The sequence below is a fragment of the Arachis hypogaea genome, chromosome 6, assembly GCF_003086295.3.
Source record: "Arachis hypogaea cultivar Tifrunner chromosome 6, arahy.Tifrunner.gnm2.J5K5, whole genome shotgun sequence".
NCBI classification, from domain to species: Eukaryota; Viridiplantae; Streptophyta; class Magnoliopsida; order Fabales; family Fabaceae; genus Arachis; species Arachis hypogaea.
The window spans coordinates 98,224,115-98,240,170 of NC_092041.1; the positions used below are offsets into that span (position 1 = coordinate 98,224,115).

A 16,056-nucleotide genomic window follows, 5' to 3' on the forward strand; every position below is an offset into this window, starting at 1 on the left:
ATTGATAATATCTCTCTCAAATTCATATATATAAGTATATTACTTTTAATGTAAAATATATTGTTATTGAATTTTCATCAAATTAGACTAACATTATAATTTTAAAGATAATTCTTAAATATTTTTTTATTAAGTAAAAAATATTATATTTTTTGTCAATTAAATAAATTTTAGTTTTTTATTATTATATTTTATATTAATGCCTTAAATTGAGAGTTTAAAATTTACTAAAATTTAGGGCCGGGTTTAAAACTTAGGATTAAAAGTTTAGAATTTAGAATTCAAAAATTAAGATTTATAGTTTATAGCATTTAAAGAGCATTGCACTCTTTACCTTTTTCCAGAGCACAATAGCATTATTTTAATTAGAATACTCTAAATATTTTTTTTCAAAAAAATAATCTAATAAATATACATCACAAACTAAATTTAAGTACGTATGAAATTATTACTTAATTATTTTATCTATTTTCATTCATATATATTTATGTCATTTATAATATTTACATAATATTAATTTTCTATTCAAATTTTTTAATGATAATATAATTTTAATTTTATTAACATATACCTTAAAGAAATATTTTAACAGTATCATGAAAAAATATTTTATTAAAAAATTATAAAAAATAGCTTTTATATTTTTAATGTATTAAATATATTAAAAAATTAGAATTTTTAATTATTATACTATTAAATGTATTTTTAAAATACAAGAGAATTAAATTATTCATATAAATTACATATTAAAATATAAAATATAAATTAAAAATATATAAAAAATATTATGTATTTTTATACAAATACATAGTAGTTAATTTTTAATATATATATATATAATTAATATTTTTTAAAAAAGAATTAAATTAAATAATCCACTCCTGTAGACATAAAAATGTTAAACCTTTTAATAATATTAAAATTTTGTAAAATTTTTTTTGCAACTAACACAGAAATTTTATCACAAAAAAATTATTTCCTTATACATGTATATAAAAAGTGATATGAAGATTATTTTTACGAAAATATTTTGTTATAATTCATTATCTTTTTCAAACACAAAAAATATATATTTTTATGGTTGCATCTAAAATGTTTCGGTAAAAATAAAATTTAAATATTAATCTTTTGGTGAACTATTTATTGAGATTATTAGATTATGATAAATATAAAAGTTCATATTAAAATGAATGTTATAAAATAAATTTATAATAAAGATAATATTTTAAAATATAAAGATATAAAAAATATCTAAATTAAATATTTATTTACTGTAAAAAAATTGTATATATATTACAAAAGTTTAAATAATATATGTGTGTGTAATATTTTATTAAATAAAAATATTTTATTAAATATTATTTCAATTATATTAAAAATCTAAATAAAATAATAATTATTTTGTAACAAAAATACTAGTTGAAAAAAAACCCACTCATATTAATCTATCAGTCCATCACAACGTTCAGCTCTTTCCAATACAAACTGATTAAAGGACAAGATGGTAACTTTATTTCTCATTATGTGGGTGAAGGGAAGTGTAAGTTACTTCTCTACTATGCTCTTCAAACAAATAATTTCACGTATAAAATTCTCACTTTCATCTCATCCTTCGTTATATTTTATTATAAATCTTATTAGTTAAAATGATGGGAACAACAATGTTCTATTAAAGTACCACGTATACTTGAACAGCTTCCTACAATATATATACACAAACACACTTAATAGTCCCTTTAATTAATTATCTCGTGAAGAAAATTGTAACTAATATATAATTTAATTTTGCTTAGAGCATTATAAAACAATTCTTCGGCTTAAACAGATTCAATAATTATAAAACAGTTTTTTGGCCTAAACAATGTCAAGTGTAACTATGTATATGAAATAGCAGTTCAAAAGGACGGATTTAAATCCTCTAAAGTTTGAATTTTACTTTAGAGAGTAAAGTGTAATCTTACTCTTGAATGATTTCTCTTTCATATTTATTCTTGGTCCCACATATGAAATAAATGGTGAAAGATCTCACTTTATCTTCTAAAATAAAATTCAAACTTTAGAGGTCCCAAAAGGACAAGACTCATAGAAGGTGCAGAGAGTAAAAAAAAACAGTTCGTTGGGCAAGCATTCTGCGTGCGCAAGGTTCAAACAAAGATCATATCCAAAAAGTATAATATAAGCTATCTAGCCTGATAAGGGCGAAAAGTAAAAATAAAAATAAAATCAATTATACGAGTAAAATATCAATATGAGCCACTAAATATTACAAATTACAATTACAAAATCGAATCCTCTGATCCGTATGCCTCTCTCTATCATACAACAAAATGTGCTAATGGATATGTAGCTTCACATTATTTTCATGAAGCACCATGCAGGACAAACCAATTTCGTCCTCCCAAGAATTTTGAAGAAACAATGCTATTATATGAATGAATTTAGACAATTGTCCTAATAATCAATTGTGTACTTTATTCTTGTCATCATTATCATTGTCTTCATTGCAAAACAATTCCAACATTTGCAAAAGTCAGCCATGTCAATAATAGTAATATCTTCAAATGAAGCAGATGCACGAGTAGAGTTCTTCACTCCAAATCCAAACCCTTTTTCATAGACTCATAGACCAAGTAAGTGATACTTGCCGATGGCACCACTTTGAGTAGGTTAGGGAATATTCCTTTGTAGAATCCCCTAAACCCTTCATGTTTCATGGTTTTCCTGAATACATCACCCATTCCACTATAAGTACTTTGAGCCTGCATTCTGAAATCAACAGCTATGTCAGTATATAATTTCCATACAGAGCCAAGGTGATTTAGTTTAATTACTAAATATTCAAGTAACAATTTAAGACAGTTTACAGCGAAAGATCACCTTGTTCTGATGACCTGCAATGGGTAAACACATGACGCTCCAAGGGCTCCCGATATAGTACCACATCCCAATTGCACAAGAGGACCAGGTTCTGCAGAAAATAGCAGATTTTCAATAAACAACTGGAGGGCACATCAGGAATAGGGCATAACAAATGAACTAGTTAATTAATTTCTCTACCTCCTTCATGAAGAATATACTTCTTGGACATATCCTTCAAGGTCTCATATGCAGCAAGATCTATACCAGCATACGGGATAATCCCCAGAAGTGAAGGAACCAGTCCCCTATAAAATGCACGTGGTCCTTCTTGAACCCATATATCTCTGGACAGAGTTCCAAGACTAGGAATCCTTCCACCTTCACAAGCATGGGTTTGTAGTCGTGTTTTAACAAGATCCATGGGATATATTGCAGTTTGAGCAACAGCGCCTGCTATACCACCAGCTAGCAGCCGGCCCATAGTTCCAACATCTGACTTTACCTCTTCTCCTCTAGCATTTACAATGGCAGTCTTCAGCATCTCATAGGTATAAAATCTAATGGCACTCTCAGGGGCAACCTTAAGAACGTTTAAGCCATTGCCTCGAAAAAATCCTAAAAAACCACCTTCTTTCCATATATCTTTTACAGCTGGCATTATACGGGCTCGTGTTGTCTGGACTTGCAATACAACCTTTAGGCGATCAAGGGGGGCTGTTGCTGTGCGTGATGCAGCACCAGCTACTCCTCCTGCAATCAAATACCTACTTGCATGAATGTGCTTACTAATGCCTGCAGGTATAACAGTTTGTTCCCCAATATCAACCATGCATATCCTCTCCAAATAATGGTAAATGTTCTCCATAGTTGCTTCATGAGGGTAAAGCAGCAGAAAATCTCGCCATTCTTCAAATGTTATAACCCCATTGTTATCCTTATCTACACGCTCAACAAAACGAGCGAGCTCCTTATCATCAATCTGGATCCCTACAATAGAGAGACTAGTGTGGCTTATAGAATGAAACAGTCAACAAAAAATCACTAAATCAAGAAATACTAAAACACATAAACAAGACTAAACCAAATGAACTAGAGACCTGCTAGCCAGCTTCAACATTTGCAATAAAGATAGAAATCAAACAGCTTATAGGGTGCAATTTGCCAATCAAACACTGAAGGCAGGTAAAAAGAAAATTGCTAACACTCTGTAATGTGTCAATCAAATGACATGCAGAGGTGGTACTTTGATATTTTGACATCAGAGTATGTTAGTGTAATTCACGGGCTGGTTTAATATAATAGAACCAAGAAACAGGTAAACCACTTAGTCAATAAGACTATCTGTAAGTTTGATTGCTCTAACATGATATTTTTCACTTGCCCTTCCCCTACAACTTTCCACAATGCTGCTGGAGCCTGTACAGAAAAACAATATAGCACACATATTGTTTTCAATTTGAAGAAATACGCCAAAGTATTAAACATTCAATAATGGCTTCTCTGAATGCCACATATATCTCCAAACCAAGACAGGTGTAGAGTTCTGTTGATTGAACTTGCACATCTAACCATCCTAGCCCAACCAATTAGATGTTAGACGTCGCTCTTTCTCGACTAACCTTCCTGACATCATCAAACCAATAAAGTTGAAACACTAAAAAAGTTAAGAAGTTGGACACCAATTTTTTTTCCTTTAAAAAAAAAGGGGAAAAAAAGAGAAGGGAGGGTGGGGGGGGGGGGGGGAGGGAGAGAGAGAGAGAAAAAGGAGCTGTTTGTGCTCTTGGCACCAAAAACCATCATTAGGTGGTGTTAACAAAACAATTAATGCAGCCTCACGAGGGCCTGGTTACTGAACTTCAGGAAACACAAACACCAGTATCAACTTTATTAACTATTTTAACCAGTGAACTTAAATTTTACTGCCCTAGATGTTGTGCATAATTCTTTCTCAATCTATTCATCCTGGAATAATCAAAACCGGTAAAAGTGAAGCACTCAACACAACTAAGTAATTGGACAATCAATTTGCATCTCAAAATTCCACATAAACACTAAAAAACAAGAAATCCTTGTTAACCATAAAACAGACCATATTCCTCTCGTGTTCTTCCAGATTTTTTCATTAGAGTGATATTATATGAACATCTAAACTGTTCACATGGAGTTCACCGAGAACTAAAAATGAAGAACACAGAGATTGGTAGTTTGGATTCTCAAAAAAATTTCCTTATAAGATGAGAATGAGTTTAAAAGCAGCAGATACACTATGAACAAAACCATACTTTACTTTCTATAACATAATTACATAAAACTGTGACGCAGTTTTAACCAGATTCAGACAGTCTTATTGGTGTTGCTATACATGAATGGATGAAAAGTTCCATGCTTGGTAAAATTTAGTACACTGTACATCTAACACTTAGGCTGAGTTTGTTTTTCGAGACTAAGAAAGTATTGTGTTTGGGTTAGTATTGTGTTTGGTAACCCTGGAACTAAAATTTCATAGTACCGCCAAAAAGTGGAGACACAGGATACTAGAATTTCTAGGACGAAAACTGGAACTTTAATAATATTTCTTTTCAAAATACTCTCATTTAACTTTTCAAATTCTAAATCTACCCTTCAATCTCCATATTTATCTTAAACTAAACATGATATTGGGACGTAACTTAGTCTTGTACATTTTATACCAAACACAATACAGAGATTTAATTTAATCTCTGTCTCCCAGTCTCAGACTCTCTTCCAAACGCAGCCTTATAAAACCAATTGTAAGTTCATAACTACTCCCTCCGTCCATCAATATAAGTCACTTCATTTTCAAATTTTGTCTAAATCTAAGTCACTTGAGTAGTTTAAGAATATCTTAATATCTTTTTTTCCCCTTTATCCCTATTCATTAATTTATATTGAATAATCATTCTACAAAGAATATTTTAATATCTTTTTGCTCACCAATATCCCTATTCAATAATTAGTAATTCAAATATACTATGTTCACACAAAAAATCAATCACCAAATCAACTACGATGTATTTGTATATAAATACATGTGTTGTTTAACTAATTTTCAATGTGTATTTTGTATTTCATGGTGTACAAATGGCTGATTTAGTGGCTGTACACGTAGTTTTTAATAATTATATATGCACTAGCATTTACGCTAAGAGAATGTTACTGTCAATATAATCTAAAGTGTAAACACTTCAAATATTGTTGAAGTTAACATCAATGTTAAATCCAAGTAAGATCATATATATGAGAAAGGATACAAAAATACGAAGCAAAAGGGAAGAATAACATGCCTGCTCTAACAAGTGCCTCCCAGAGCTCCTCAGGGAGAATGGATCCATTGTGCTCGACATCGATAGCTTGAAAAATGCGGTAGAGCTCAAGTTCCTTCTCATCCATGTACTTCTTGAACTCATCGTAGTCCACCCTCCCATCCTTGTTCTTGTCACAAGCGTTCAGAAGGTCCCTGGCGTACTTGTACTCCGAAGGAATCTGAAGCGCCGAAAGCCCTGCCTCGATGTGTGCGTATTCCAGGTAACCGCAATTCTCCTTGTCGAAGAACCCGAACATCTCGCGAATACGACTCTCACGTGCCTCCTTCGTCTCCTGTGACGCCAGCAGCACGTGATCCATCGTCACTGGAGGGTTGCTACTGCTCCGCTTCGACGCTCGCGGTGGTGGTGGTGCTGCTGCTGCCGCCTCCTCGCCCTCGCTCTTCTTCTTCGGCTTCAACCCCATCGATGCAAGAGAAGTTACCATAACCAGAAAATTGGAAGACAAAAAATTGTTAGTTACGCTAACGGAATTCGATTCCCCCAATGTGAGTGTAGTGTAGTGTGTTAAAGGAGCAACTTGGCCATTATTGAATTGGCGATGATTAAAATAGTAGCGTTAGGGATCGAATAAAAGAGGAAGACGGGTTGGGGAGCAGCATATTCTTCTGCTTTCTGCGAATTGGGGAAATCGGTTTTTTTCCCCCTTAAAAAAAAAAGAGGGGAGTGGGAATTGGGGAATTCAACGAAACGCGGAAAACGACGAGTGGGAACGATGATTGCGTAAACGACGGGAGGTGGAAAGAATTGAACAGACTTGAATACTTTTCTTCTCTCTTTTTTTCCGTTCTGAGGGCTTTATGATTCGATGGGAAGGGTGGCGCCGCCGTGGAGGGAGGGAGTGATTATTACCGGCGGTGATGGCAAGATGCGTCTCCGGCGATTCCGGATGTGTTGAACAACGTGCCAGTCGTCATCGCAGAAAAGAGGATTTTGATTCTGGCGTATAGTTAAAAGAATATTTAATAACATAAAAAAATGCAAATAAAATTTTAAAATAATATAAGAACGTGATCGTAGTGAATCCAACAGTGTGAGACGCAGAGAAGTTTGGAGTTTGGAATTTTCTTTTTAATTTTATTTTATTTTAATTAGTGTTTGTGACGTGTGAGACTGTGAGCTGTGAGATTTTATTTTTGGAAGCTATTTATTATGCAATTTTCCATTTTTCCTAGTGTTAAGTGTATAGCAAACCGCAATCACTTTTTTGTTTCTTATTTAAACCGCTTACCATGAATGAATTATTGAATTCAGTTATTTGGAGAAGAAAAATTCATAAGAACATAATTGAAAATTTAAAATATGACCAAAAAGTAGTCATTATTGTTCAAGAGAACGCGTGGTTGGCGTGCTTCTACTCTGGCAACCTTATGCACAAAAACCTACTAATTGTTTGAAAAATAAAATAATTAAAAACTGTATAATAATATATAATATAGACATCATGTTAAACGTGGGAATAACGTAACCAACAACCACCAGTTCCGTTACATCGATAGGACATAGGAGTTAATAACTTGAGCACAATACACACGCTTCATATACATAGAGGGAGATAAGAAAATAAAAACTAACTAATAGGAGTTTTAATAACTTGAGCACAATACATACGCTTCATAAGAAAGTAAGAAGTGAGGAACATTCAGTTTTGTAATTGATGCTTTAGCTTCTCCAGAGCTGCCATAGCTGCCATTTGCTTCAGTTGTCTCTCCTCATTGAGTCTCCTTGCGGATTCAGCTTCCTCAACTCTGCCCATCAATTTTGTGTCAGCTTCCAGCCTTCTTCTCTTTAAGTCACCAAGACGAGACTCGATCGTCGCGCTCTCCAGTTCACAAGATTTCAGTTGGTTCTGCTTCTCGTGGAGCTCGGCCTTCATACGCAAGACTTCTTCACGAAGCGTTTTCCCTTTCAAGTTACATGCTATGAACATGGCCTCGGTCTCGACAGTTTCTTCCTGGATCTGTGCCAGCTTCATTTTCTCCTCTTCGATAATTCGATTGGATTCGCCCAGAGTGAGGCGATTCTCCATGGACTTGTCGATTTCTGCTATGGCTGAAACATTATTGATATAGTCCCAAACATGGTCAGAAAAGAGCTTATAGTCAGCAGTAAGAACAAGCTCCTGCAATATCTTAAAACAGCCATCCACCGCTACTCTAATAGAGTCATGATCATGAATATCCAGGTCCTCGAGTTCTGTGAGAAACTCACGAAGCATATATGACACCATTTTCTTTCTTCTTTCGGCCTCCGACATTAGCTTCCGTTTGGTGCCTTGTGTCACTGTTAGCATAGCACTAACACCTCCAGGAACCTCAGTTTGCATAACATCATCTCCGGAAATCTGACCCAAAACCGTAGTATCGCTACCTCTTGAAGAAAGTTGTGCGTCTTCATTAAGGCTAGTGACGGTAGACTGATTGCATTCAGGAGGACTATCGCCGGCAGTTGGGTGTTCAGAATCAGAGATCTCATCATAGGATGTGAAAGTGCCTTCAAAGAAGAGACACAATCAACAAATAAAATTTAGACAATAACAGGAATTTTGGATCATGCAACAAACAAAGAGCAGAGTTTAGGGGAATTTTTGAATTCCAGGCTCTGTGGGGAATGTAAAAAAAATTCAGCTGTCCTAACCAACCCATTGAAAAACACCCTTCATTTAAATTAGATCAAGACTCGAGAAGTTCACACGACATCCCTAATGAAAATTTTTAAGAGGTGCTCATCTACTACAGCGAAAGTTAATCTTTGTGATCAAGACAAATGGTGTTGATTACTTGTAGCTTGAGGTGACATTTAATTTTGTTGAAGAAAAAGAAAGGCATAAGAGCAAGTCTCAAGTCTTTCCAATTACTATTCTACAATCACTATGACTTTGATTGCATGGATTTGGAGTTTTTAAAGAATCAAGTAAGATAAACAAATCAAATGATCCCCTTGGTCTGAGAAAAGCAGCAGCAAGATTATTCCTAAAAATGTGAATGTGCCTTTCACCTGTTGGAGGTGCATTATCACCAATAGCATCATTGAAACTGTTGTTGCCGAATAGATTTTGTCGGCAAGTTAGCCCTGTTGCAAATCTTGACCGGAATGACTCCGCTTCCTTGTCAAAGTCATCCCAGTTCACATCTTCCGCATCAAGATCATCATCAATAACCTCAAATTCGTTTAAACCAACTTGTCTTGGAGGGGTTGCCTTTGGAGATGTGTCATCACCCAGTGGAACCTCAGGTATGGCGTTCAAGGAGGGAGCCTCCGAAATGTCCATCGCTGTCATGCTTTCCGGATGATCGACAAGTAATTCACCACTCCCACTCAAGCCCGTAATTCGCTGCTTACCACGCAGTTCATCCTCTGTCACAATGAATCCACAGTTTCCATGTCCCTGTTTGAAACAATCAGATATTACAATAAATAAAATTATGGTTATAAAGAAACAATATTCTAGGGAAATCCATGTCCAAGATTTTTTTTGTTATTATTTTTTGATAAAAGAACTTCATTAAGATGGTTAGAAAAACAATACAAGGAGAAGGAAGATACAGCCAGCAAAACCAAAAGTAGAGCAAGCATCACTTTCAAATCCCTCATCATGAAATCGATATAGATAAATAAAATATGAGCTACCTTTCTTGTATGCCACAGATCATAACATGCCACTACCACCCTATCCTTCCCACTTCCAAATTTTTCTCAAGAACAAAATGAATATTGAAAACTGTAATAGTGTTGTATATGCCTAGAATATGTGAACAACATGCATTTATAAGTACCAAAATGAATATTACAAACTACAAAACAGCATTTAAGTCTTCATGTTTTCTAAAAGAGGTAAAAAAGAGGTCATCATCACAAATGTCACAAATCAAGGGCAAAGCTATTAAGAAATAACTCCAAACCAAAAATGAAGCAACAGAAGATCATGCATGCATACCGGTTGAACAGGACAAATAAAACGGAACTTTCTATCAGCATTGGGGTCCCTCTCTTTTGCACAAACCCCTGCACCGCACTCACAAACAGGGTACTTATACGGCGGAGGATGAAAGTATTCTTCATCCCTAGGTGGTTCATTACAGAATCCAATAAACCCTTTACACTGTTTCCCCTACACTCCAAAAACGACAAAGCTTAGTTAAATCACAAAGAAAAGGAACAAATTTGAAGGGGTTGGAAGCATACCTCTTTGATTGGGCAAACATAGAACTTCTTTCCGAAGTTCTTAGTAGACTTTGAAGTCTTCACCAAGCAGAATCCGTACCCACAGCGGCAATATATGTTATCGGGGATCGGAGAGGAACCGTTACTGTGAAGAGCAAGAGGACATTGTCTGTACCAGTGACCTTTCTTGCCACAATTGAAGCACGTTGAGTAATCTCGTGTTCTTGAGCCCTGTTCTTGGGTGGGTCGAGATGGGTTTTCAGGAGTGTATGGAACAAATTGAGGTTGGGTTGTGGGTTTTGATGGTGTGTTAGAAAGAGGCATGGCCATTTTAGTTTCTGCTTCACACATTCTTCTTCTTCTTGACTGAATTTATTAAAGGGAAAGAGCGGGTGATGTAGTAAAATCACAGTGGGGTGAGAGATAGCAGGGGTTAGAGTGTTAACTGTTACAGAGTCTGAGAGATTGATTACCTGCAAAAGCCAAAGGCCAAAGCTGAAGGGTTAGTGTTTACTTTTCACTGTAGTGATGATGTGAGTGGTGAGGGTACGGTTTATTCGACATGGAAATGTGACGTTTGAAAACCAATTGCTTTTATTACTTAGCTGAGAAGGGAGAGAGCGAAAGAGAAGGAGGAGAAAACCAATTTCTTCGTTGTGCCTTGATAAAATAAGCGCAGAGAGAATTTAAAAAAACTTGAATCAGATGCCTTCAAAGTATTGAAAGTTCCAATTCTGATTAAAAAAATTAATTTTGATGAAAATCAATGAAAAATAGTTTTATATATAGAAAAAAAAAATTTAAACGGTCCTATCTCAAAAGATAATTGTTGTGATGAGAATAGACAAGAATAGATGTCTATTTATGGATAACTCATTTTTTATGTTAAAAAGACACAAAATTTTAGGATGAAACAAAATGAATGAAATTTGAACAACAAACTTTATATGCCTATAAAAATATAAAGTGAGATAAAGATTGCGCACATCAATAATAATTTTTTTTATACATTAATATAATTTTTTATTTTTTCGTAAATTTTAAATATACAATATATATAATATTAATAAATATATTAATCATATCTATTATATTAAAATATTACTATTAAAGTTATCTAATTATATTTTTTATTTTATATTTATTATCTTTTATTTATTTATTTATTTATTTACAACACGTTATTAATAAATTTTTAGTAAGATTTAGGTAACAAATTTTTATTATATTAAAACTCTCTCATTTTAAATTTAATGCTCTTGATTTATTTGGAAACAACTATTTATCATAGATACTAGATGCTGAAATCCATCTTGATTCAATAGATCTTAGAGATACCATTAAAGCTGAAAATAATGCATCCCAAAAGGATAAAGTTAAAGTCATGATCTTCCTTCATCGTCATCTTGACGAAGGATTGAAAAATGAATATCTCACACTAAAAGATCCTGCAAATCTGTTGAAAGACATTGAAGAAAGATATAATCATCAAAAGAGAGTGATACTTTCTTGAGCCCGATATGAATAGACGCACTTGCATCTACAGGATTTTAAATCCAAAAATGATTCGAATCACCTCACGAATGAAATTATGTGGGAAAAAGATAATTGATAATGACATGTTAGAGAAAACTTTTTCGACCTTCCAATGCCTCGAATGTGCTCCTGCAGCAGCAGTATCGAGAAAAAGAATTTAAAAAATATTCTGAGTTAATTTCTTGTCTTCTTGTTGTTGAACGCAACAATGAGTTGCTTTTAAAAAATCATGAAACGCGCCCAACTGGCACCGCCTTATTTCCTGAAACAAATGCGGCAAATCATAACCCTAGAAGAGGTAAATGGCAAGGTTTTGGCAACAAAAAAAATTGTGTTCATAAGAAAGGATCTCACTGGAAGTGGGATAAAGAAAGAAACAATGGGTAAAAGAAATCAACAGAGGATCAATTATTCGTTGTGGTAGAAAGGGCCATTGGTCGCGTACCTATCGTACCCCAAGACACCTAGTCGATCTTTATCAAGCATCTTTGAAAAAGGACGACAAAGAAAATGAGACAAATTTTATTTCAAATGATGCTGAAAATTACACCACTCATTATGAAGTATCTGATTTCTTTGAGGATCCTGAAAAAAATATTGGTCATTTGATCAATGATGGAATAGTTTAATATGTGGGTTTGTTAAGTACTCATGTAAATAAATGATGTAAGAAACTGTTAAGATTTATTTTCTATGCATTTGAATTTCAAGTACGATGTATATAAATAATGTTTAATAAAATATTTATGAATTTCAAAATTACTGAGTCTAGGAAACTTAAAATAATGCACTATTGTCTACCAAGTCTCTAAGAAACTTATTGAGTTTTAAAGATATTCGTCGAAATAGATATCATATTAAAACAATAAATGAAGGAAATAATAAGTACTTGTATATCACAACTCATGATTCAAATAAAAATGTTATACTAGAAAAGTTATCCTCACTTTCATATGGGTTATATTATACTAAAATTAGTGCAATTGAATCACATGCTATTCTAAACTAAAAGTTTACAAGCCCAAATAAATTCATAACATGGCATGATCGATTGGGTCATCTAGGAACAATCATGATGCGGAGAATTATTGAAAACTCACATGGACATTCACTAAAGAACCAGAAAAATCTTAAATCAAGTGAATTTTGTTGTGCTGCATGTTTTTAGGAAAAGTTAATTTTAAGGCCATCACCAGTAAAAATTGGATTTGAGTCCCCTGAATTCCTAGAAAGAATTCAAGACGATATATGTGGACCTATTCATCTACCATTTGGATCTTTTAAATATTTTATAGTCCTAATAGACGCATCTTCGATATGGTCACATGTGTGCTTATTGTCTTCTCGCAACCTGACGTTTGCGAAATTGCTTGCTCAAATTATTCGATTAAAAGCACAGTTTCCAGAAATCCAATCAAAGCAATTCGTCTTGATAATGCTGGTGAATTTACTTTCCAAGCCTTTGATACTTATTATATGGCTAACGGAACAAGCGTTGAACATCCAATAGCTCATGTTCACACACAAAATGGGTTTAACAGAATCACTTATTAAATGTCTCTAGTTAATTTCTAGACCCTTACTTATGAGAACAAATCTCTCAACCTCGGCTTGGGGAATGCTATTTTACATGTCGCAGCACTTATTCATTTGAGGCCAATAAGTTACCATCAGTTCTCTCCTATGCAATTAACGTTTGGCCAGCAGCTGTAAACCCCGGAGAATTAACAAATAATAAGTCAATAAATTAATTTTTAATAAAAAAATTATAAATATGAATATTATATTAAAATAGAAAAGAGCTCATTAAAATGAGAATTTTAATACTAATTTCAAAATATTCGTCCCAAGATTGGACCGAATGGGCCGAACCGGTTAAACCAGACCCGTAGGCCCAATCTAACCCAAACCAACATTAAATGAACCCAGCCCTTCCTCCTTTTCTTCCATTTTCACGTTGCAACAATTGAGGAATAGGAAAATCAGGAAAACTTTGCAAACCTTTACGTTACCTTCAAAACTCCATATCTCTTCCATCCGAGCTCCAATCGTCGCACCATTTGCGGCTACGCGACCATCGTGTTGAACTCTACGATTCAACTGAAAAATTTTTTAGGTAAGCCACTCTATGATTCCATTTCTTCTACCCCTAATTTTCAAAAATTGAGAGTGTATAACTTGAGAAATTTGTCGATTTTGGTTCTCTAGGTTTGAATCAGCTTGCAGAATTCATTCAACTTGACTCTTTGAATCTGTGAGTACGATAAGGATTATTAACCCTATTTAATTCATTGAATTAGTGTGTGAGTATTGAATTTTAAATGTGGCTATGTGAAATTAGGTGTATATACATATATTGGAGTTTAATTTTGGGCATTGAAAGGCTTGGTAGAGGATTAGTGTTGATGCTTTGGTGATTATGGACCTTGGAGCTGTGTTTGGCTTAGTGGGTTGCCTTGGACAAACGTGGAAATTGGCAAAGGTATGTTTTAGGTTTCGCGTATTTAATATATAATGTCGTGTGAAAACTTAGGTTAGAGAACCATAGGATAAGCTGGAATGATTATGTGTATTGGATGATTAATAACAATGATATGGTTTGAGTATGTGTGGTGTTCCTTTGGTTTTGTTGGTATTGGAATGATGAATGATGATGTGATGATGTTTGAAGAACTTGTGATTTTGGCATTATGTAAATTTAGGTTGGTTTATTGATATTTGATAATAAACTTGTGAAGTTTAGATTGAAGTGAGATGTTATTGAATTGAGAAATAGTAAGATTGAAGATATTATTGTGATATTGTCAAAAGTGTGTGATATTGATGATTATAGATATGATGAATTGGGTTGGAATGAGCTTTAAAAAGAAAATGAGGTTTTGAAGTTTACACCGTTCGAAGAACAGATGGAAACTGATTTAAAACGAAGAAATTATGTGCGTCCAAAGTTCGGGGTTCAAAATGTAAATTCTGTAGCTTTTTTACTTAACCAAAATTTTAACCGAAAACCCATGCATGCGTAAACATACCCTTTCATACGCATTGATTACATTCTGTTTGGTACCTATGTGTACGCATACAGGAGCCATACACATGCGTTCAATTCTGTCCAGTGTACATGCATACGCGGACAGATGCATGCGTACGCGTCTTGGGCTAAAGTGCTAAACGCATACCCACGCGTACGTGTTGCCCAGTTTTTTTGCAAAAACTAGATTTTAAGTTTTTAAATTGAATTTCAAACTTCTAAACCTCCGTTTTTGTTTTTTTAGCCCTAAACTATAATAGTAAGTCTAGTAATGAGCTGAAGCTAGGAAAAGGTAATAACTTGAGAGTGAATTAATAATCTTAACTGATGAATTAGGTACAAATTTCAATGATATGAGGTATATGTATAAGACCATGCTAAACTATGGCTATAAAGAATGAATGTAAGGAAATGATGATGATAAATGATAAGATTTGGGATGACTGTGTGTGGCCAGAATAGTTGAGATGTATATGTGGCCGAAATGGTCGAGATGGCGAGGTCTGGATGTGATCCCGCTTGCGTATTAATTTGAAAATGTATTCAGTTGGCAAGTTGAGGACGAAAGTTCCTTCTCTTGTCGTGATGTGGATGTGGGGAAGGTGGAAACGCACTCTCCTTCGTATTGTTTCTCCCACATTCTTCTCTAGTTGTAAGGTGGAAAGGCACACTCCTTCGATGTGTACAGGCACTCTCCTTCATGAAACCTCTAGGAGAAGGTGGAAAGGCACTCTCCTTCGTTTATGATCCTCTTGGAGATGCGTAACCTAGAGACCAATGTCTGGGTTAGCTACCAAATGTGCCGGGTTCTGCCAAAGTAACCGACACGTGAGCTCACGGCCAGTAGGATAGACATTTATCATATGCATTTTGTTTTTTTTTTCGCTATGCCTTATTTGGGATTGCCTAATTTAATATATTATGATCATTGTGGAAATTGCTACTTGCACTACTTGTCTCCTACCTCTGCTTGCAATTGCCTGTTTGTCTATTTTTGTAAACCCACTGGAGATGGAGAAACGGAGAAAAGGTGGTCAGGTTGCCTGTTTAGTAATTTTAAGTTTTATAATCTGGGTGTCGGTGTTCTAGGATTGCCTCTGGCATTCCCAGGACCTTATATATTAT

The 16,056-nt window shown here is 34.2% G+C and overlaps 2 protein-coding genes across 3 annotated transcripts; both read right to left on the reverse strand.

The window, feature by feature from the left end:
• Positions 1-2,206: 2,206 nt before the first annotated feature.
• LOC112697077 (calcium-dependent mitochondrial ATP-magnesium/phosphate carrier protein 3) lies at positions 2,207-7,365 on the reverse strand. Of its 2 annotated transcripts, none has more exons than XM_025750071.3 (4): positions 6,165-7,365; positions 3,058-3,846; positions 2,878-2,968; positions 2,207-2,759 (listed from the first exon to the last, which is right to left on the reverse strand). In XM_025750071.3, exons 1-4 carry the CDS (start codon positions 6,628-6,630, stop codon positions 2,711-2,713), a joined length of 1,395 nt encoding a protein of 464 aa, XP_025605856.1. In that variant the 5' UTR covers positions 6,631-7,365; the 3' UTR covers positions 2,207-2,710. The 2 variants fall into 2 exon arrangements, with proteins under 2 accessions (XP_025605856.1, XP_025605855.1); XM_025750070.3 differs by having other exon boundaries at positions 2,207-2,766.
• Positions 7,366-7,627: 262 nt separating this feature from the next.
• Positions 7,628-11,203, reverse strand: LOC112697075 (uncharacterized). The gene is made up of 4 exons (XM_025750066.3): positions 10,389-11,203; positions 10,141-10,314; positions 9,201-9,591; positions 7,628-8,696 (listed from the first exon to the last, which is right to left on the reverse strand). The coding sequence occupies exons 1-4, from the start codon at positions 10,716-10,718 to the stop codon at positions 7,846-7,848; spliced, it is 1,746 nt and encodes a 581-aa protein (XP_025605851.1). The 5' UTR covers positions 10,719-11,203; the 3' UTR covers positions 7,628-7,845.
• Positions 11,204-16,056: the final 4,853 nt, after the last annotated feature.